Raw genomic sequence first — 5,576 nt, forward strand, 5'->3', positions numbered from 1 at the left:
GAGAGAGAGAGAGAGAGAGAGAGAGAGAGAGAGAGAGAGAGAGAGAGAGTTGAAGCGTCAATAAACCTTTGACTTCCGGTTCGGGCGCTTTTGGGTAGGATCGAGTCACGCGGTGTTTGGACACTACCGACTATCTAGGTAGTTCTATCAAATTAGCAGTTATCTATCTAGATAGATCCAGATAAGTACGTAAATTTGGCAGCAATTTTACTAGTCGATTTATAAAGGATGTATGTGTTGGTATGTATTGATTGGTTTGTATGCCACAATATATCTTTTATTACAGAAAGAATGACGACATAAAAAAATTTAAAAAATATATCAATTTACTCGAAACAATATATCACATAGAATATGCTATGCAATATGTCCTGCAAAATGTAATATGAAAGTCTGAGTGCAATTATTAGTGAATTGTTGCTGTATCGATAAAACGAACAATTTATTGAATTGGGTAACAAATAATTTAAAATTTTCTATCCAAATAAAACGAAACGATTATATTTTTAAATTGTACTAATTTTATAATGAAACATTTTGATCTCCCGTGATTCTCCGGATATATTGTTTCAGAAAATTGTAAAAACATAAAAGAGCAATCGTTTTATCGGAACTGAAAAATGCGAGATTACTTATTACACATTTTTGGCACCGACATACATTTAATAATTAATTCAATTATTATTATTATTAAGTAATTTCGCATTTTTCAGTTCCGATAAAACGATTGCTCTTTTATGTTTTCACAATTTTCTGGTCTAACAATATATGCGAAGAATCACGTTGTAACAATCATGAAAGTCTATTCGATATCAACTGCATTGAGAGAAAACATATCTAAAGAATGCAAAATATTTATTGGGTGAGTACTAATATATATAATATAATTACTTATATTAATGTAAAATACTTTTCAAATAAACGAATATACATTTTCTTAAAGTTTTCTTAAAACTGCAGTTGCTCATGAGAGTAAATGTTTAAGTAAAAGCGGGAATTTAAAAAGAAATTCTTGAGAGTAAAAGTTAAATGTAAGTAAAAAATCTAATAAAATCAAATAAAATTTATAAACTCTTACTTAAAAGTATTTCAAGGAATTTAGATTTAAGTAAATATTATTATAATATCCATCGAATAAAGATTTCTTATTTTTTAGATTTTTGTTATATATGTGGATGTTACAACGTATGAAAAACCCGAATTCACCTTTTGATCGACTAACTTCAAATTGAGTAATGAGTTATTCATTCGTTCATCTGGTACTTTTAATTTTCCACGCGCATTCCCGGACGGCTTACCCAGGCGGAATAAAAAGTTACGATGACGTCAAAATGATGAGAAAACGACTAAAAAAGACTTTCCGATCACGACTCGATAATTTTCGATGTCATTGCGATTCTACTTGGGTCATTATCGCTGAGAAAACCGTCCGTCCCGAATCGTCGTGACGCGCGAATATCCGCGGCGTCAAGCCCCACAGCCGGAGGTACCCCGGAGAAACCGGGACCGCAAGGCGTTACCGGCGCTTTCCGCGTTATCGATTATCGTCGCGGCCGAATCGGGCCGGACGGGCGCTTTCCGAATCGATTAATACTGATAAAAGCCGAGGAGAGAAAACGGGAGAATGGCGATTTCTTACTGGCTTCTTTTTGGGCCTCACTTTCGGCGCGGCCAGTCTCTCCAACGCCCGCATGTGCCTCTGCCAGTCTTCCGGTTTCGTGAGCGCCTTGCGCAACTTGGCCATTAGTCTTCTCCTGGATCGGGGGCGACGATTTTTAAGGCGCGGGGGATTCCGTTCGCGAGCGACAAATCTTGCCAGCGGGCAAGCCAGCGCGGCCTCGGCCGAGGTGGCTGGAAAGCTACGGTGGCTCGTCCGCGGGTACTGATCGCGATATGCATTGTGGAACGTTGTTAAAATAATGCTCCTCCGAATCGGTAATCGCACGACCGCCGACTGGCCCGCGCAAACGCAATAGCGAAATTCATTGAACGCTATTAATAATTACTTGCCGAACGGGTATCAGATGACCCTTCGTTAATTAAAGGCAGAATTTGATGCACCTCCATTCCCCTCCGGCGAAATCGATACGGCGGCGGGGGTTTAAGCTTACGTTTTATTACTTTCCCGTTAATGTAGCCGCGGCTTTGCGAAATCGAGCTAACTGCGGTTTTATCGAATAATTAGTGAATTTAAATGCATACCTAAATGCCCGACACTAACATCTCCGTATGGATTTATGATTGACCAAACTGAATAAAATGGAGAGCGAGGAAGAGAGGAAAAGGGAGGGAAGGGAGTAGAATTTAAACGTAAAATGACCGTTTTTCAATTCCACACACAGAAAAATATTCATTGCATTCATGTAAATGATACTTGCTTCAAGTATTTGGTTAGTTTAGGTATCTACGAATCTATCGCAAGTTTGTCACAGCCACTAAATTTACAAGAGATGCATTCTGGATCCTAGTTTAGCGTTTCAATCAAGAATATGAAATTAAAACAAAAATACGGTTTGTTTAGAGTGCATAGAGTCGAAGCAACTTTTTCTTTGAAAGTTTTATAATAAAAGTTTTATAATGTTTTATAATAAAAGAGAGTAAATCTTTCTTTTATATGATAACGAGCTACGATTACATGATAACGAGCTTTCTACAATTTGTATTAAGTATATTCTAAGATTGTTATCAAGAAAATATTCTATTTATTAAAGGTAACTATGACAATAAACATGATAAGTCTTACTACGTATATAAAGCAATTTTTACTACAATATTCTCTCCGTACTTTTTGTGAACTTTTTTGCTATCAACATGTATGTTCCGGAACATACATTCTTCCTACCATCAATAATAATTTTATTTAATTAAATAAACAGCTCTTTTGATATTCAGAATCTCACACATTAGCTATCACTTTATTATTATTAGGACAAACATGCTTTCCCAAAAATCCCAGTGGAACATCAATATTCCTTTCATCAAACACAAAACTTTTAATTTCCCTCCTAAAATTGCATTACATTTTTATATTTAAATTGTACCTTTAGAGAGACCAAGATTGGCAGCAAAAGAGTTAAAAGAAGGTTGGTAAACTGAGCGGTCGCTTTTCTACAGAAGAATATTTTTCTGTGTGTACGTGACTTTCGGCATGTGGATTAATGCAGTCGCTCGATTTTCCGTATTTTTACTGTTCGCCGAGGACGAGTCACTTGCGTCAAATCCGTGGAAAAATCGTACGTCTGGGATGCGCGTGTCGTTCGCAGGGAAAAAGTGACATGATAGCGGGAGAGAGGTATCGGGTTTACTTTTTCTTGGCTTCTCGTTCTTGACGCGCGTTGCAGAATACGCGATACCGCCGGTATCGTGACTTTCGAACCTTCACCAGCAGATCACTCAAGGTTGCCTTCATGCTTCTCGTACGGGCCAATTGCATCGCTCCCAGCAGATTCCTAACATTTAAGGTGCCTGTAAGTTGCACCGTTACATCTATCTATCGCCGACCGAGTTTCGGCTATCGCATCTCAATTCCAAAATAGATGTGGGATTGTAAACAATATCGTGTTTCACTTCGATTGTGTCGTAATATTGAGCGCAATCTGCGATATCTCTCGTCGCGAGAATCGGAGATAACTAGTCAATAAGACAGCTGTCCCTGCGACTTTGCAGGGACCGATTTATACTTCTCAGTGATTCCAAATCTAACGTAAATTGGCTACGAATACAATTACTTTCATTATCCGAGACTCGCTCCCTCGGCGGATTTGGAGTCTATTATGGACGCATAGCGAACGTTAAATGTGCCCAAATCGATTTTTTCATGACTACGACGTAAGACAATCGATGATAGAATTTTCACACTTTCTTTAATTGTACTGAGAAGAGAATACTTGAACATTTATCTGTGGGATGTAAAATTTATTTGCAGAAATAACCTTTATTTCACACACAAATCAACTTTATGTCCCACAAATGAATTTTCAAGCATTTTTACTCAATGTACATTTAGGAAGCAAGTATTATACTGCACTTTAATAAATCATTAAATTTTTATAAAAATAACATTCAGATTTTAAAATTATATTTTGCATACATGGAGAAAAAGTTTTGTTGTAACAAACGAATCAACGTGTTTTGGTTCAAAGAAACGGGTTTGCTGGATTTTGAAATCAAGTTTGAGTTACAAGAACTACAGAAATTCCGAGCCCTTTGAGTAAAACGCGCTGGTTCGCTAATTAAAATCAGAGAAAGAGAGTGCATTTATTCATGTTAATGTAACCAAATTATTTTCTTTATATGAAATGTTGTTTTGCGAAAATTTTGATAATATTTTCCATACTTCTTTCGTGTTTCTATTTAGTTATTTGTAATAAAATAAATGTAATATTAATATATTAATTGCATGTAAGGAATATAACTTTCATAAAACGACTAGTTAACTTGTTGCCAAATTTACGTATGTAAATTTACGTATGTAAACTGTCTACCTATGAAGGCCCTTTTAATTTTAAGTTATTCTCTAAATTTTTTGGAGTGAAATTTCTGTTTTAGACGTGTGAAAAACGGCTGTATTTTTACTCAAAGTGAAAATACTGTCATTTAAAATCACAATGATGAATGTTCCACTCAAGCTTAAAATGGATTCCGTGAGCGAATGTTTCAATCGATTAAGGTGAATACGTTCCCGCGACGACGCAGCACATTATCCGGAGAAAGAAGTACTTGAAAATTTATTTGTGGAATGCAAAGTTTATTTTTGCAAGATAAAGTTTATTCCTCTGTACGAATAAACTTCGTACCCCACAAAGAAATTGTCGAGTATTGTTTTCGTGGTGCAGATTAACTCTTCAATTTCGAGTGGAAATATTCACTTGACGAATCGCGGAGTGGAGAATGCGCGATTTTTCTCTCTCTCCCTTTCTCTCTCTGTATGAGTGAAAAATCATTCAAATTCAAGTGACCCGCGCCGGCGGTCACTCGTTGCTTTTCCGGCGAAATTTTGCACGAGTGTCGCGTGTAAAACGTTGCTCGAGAGTCAGAGGGGCACACTCGGCGTTCGATACGCGGCCAGAATAGAGCTCCTGTCTTCGACATCGGGAAAACGGATGCACCTTTTCCGGGGCAACGCCAGATCGACGATGCGTCTGCTGCTCTTAGCCGCGAGCGTCTTCGGGTGAATACGCGGGTAAGGAGGCGGCACCGTTCTGTTCGCGACAATAAATTTTGTAGAGAGACTCGCGCGCGCGCGATAACCTGACGAGTAGGTGAGGCGGACGACTGTGCACTTACGCGGGGTCGTATTTCTTGGTCACGAATTTTGGTTGCGCCATAACCCGGATGCGCCTGGAGGCGCGGCTCCGCAGGGCCGCGCGCCGAACACTAAAGGGATTCGTCTGAAAAGTACGTCGATATAAGTATCACGCTGGAAGAGACACAAAGGGCCTTTCGCGCGCGAGAACGAGGCGTCGAGGCGCGCTCGAGCACCTGCTCCATCGATCGTTTTCGACTGAGCGTTTTTCCGAGGGAAAGAGAGAGAGAGAGAGAGAGAGAGAGAGAGAGAGAGAGAGAGAGAGAGAGAG

General features: G+C 38.7%; 1 protein-coding gene across 1 annotated transcript in view; it reads right to left on the reverse strand.

Moving 5' to 3' along the window:
• LOC116845124 overlaps positions 1–5,576 on the reverse strand; it is a 20,101-nt gene that overhangs the window by 10,536 nt on the left and 3,989 nt on the right. The window contains exons 2-5 of the mRNA XM_032817476.1: positions 5,287–5,390; positions 5,109–5,201; positions 3,306–3,449; positions 1,640–1,754 (exon numbers count right to left, since the gene is read on the reverse strand). Of these exons, the coding sequence (XP_032673367.1) occupies positions 1,640–1,754; positions 3,306–3,449; positions 5,109–5,201; positions 5,287–5,390 (456 nt within the window). The remainder of the gene's footprint in view (positions 1–1,639; positions 1,755–3,305; positions 3,450–5,108; positions 5,202–5,286; positions 5,391–5,576) is intronic.

Source organism: Odontomachus brunneus, unplaced genomic scaffold, assembly GCF_010583005.1.
Source record: "Odontomachus brunneus isolate Ranch 3 - 2012 unplaced genomic scaffold, Obru_v1 Obru_scaffold_049, whole genome shotgun sequence".
Classification (NCBI taxonomy): Eukaryota; Metazoa; Arthropoda; class Insecta; order Hymenoptera; family Formicidae; genus Odontomachus; species Odontomachus brunneus.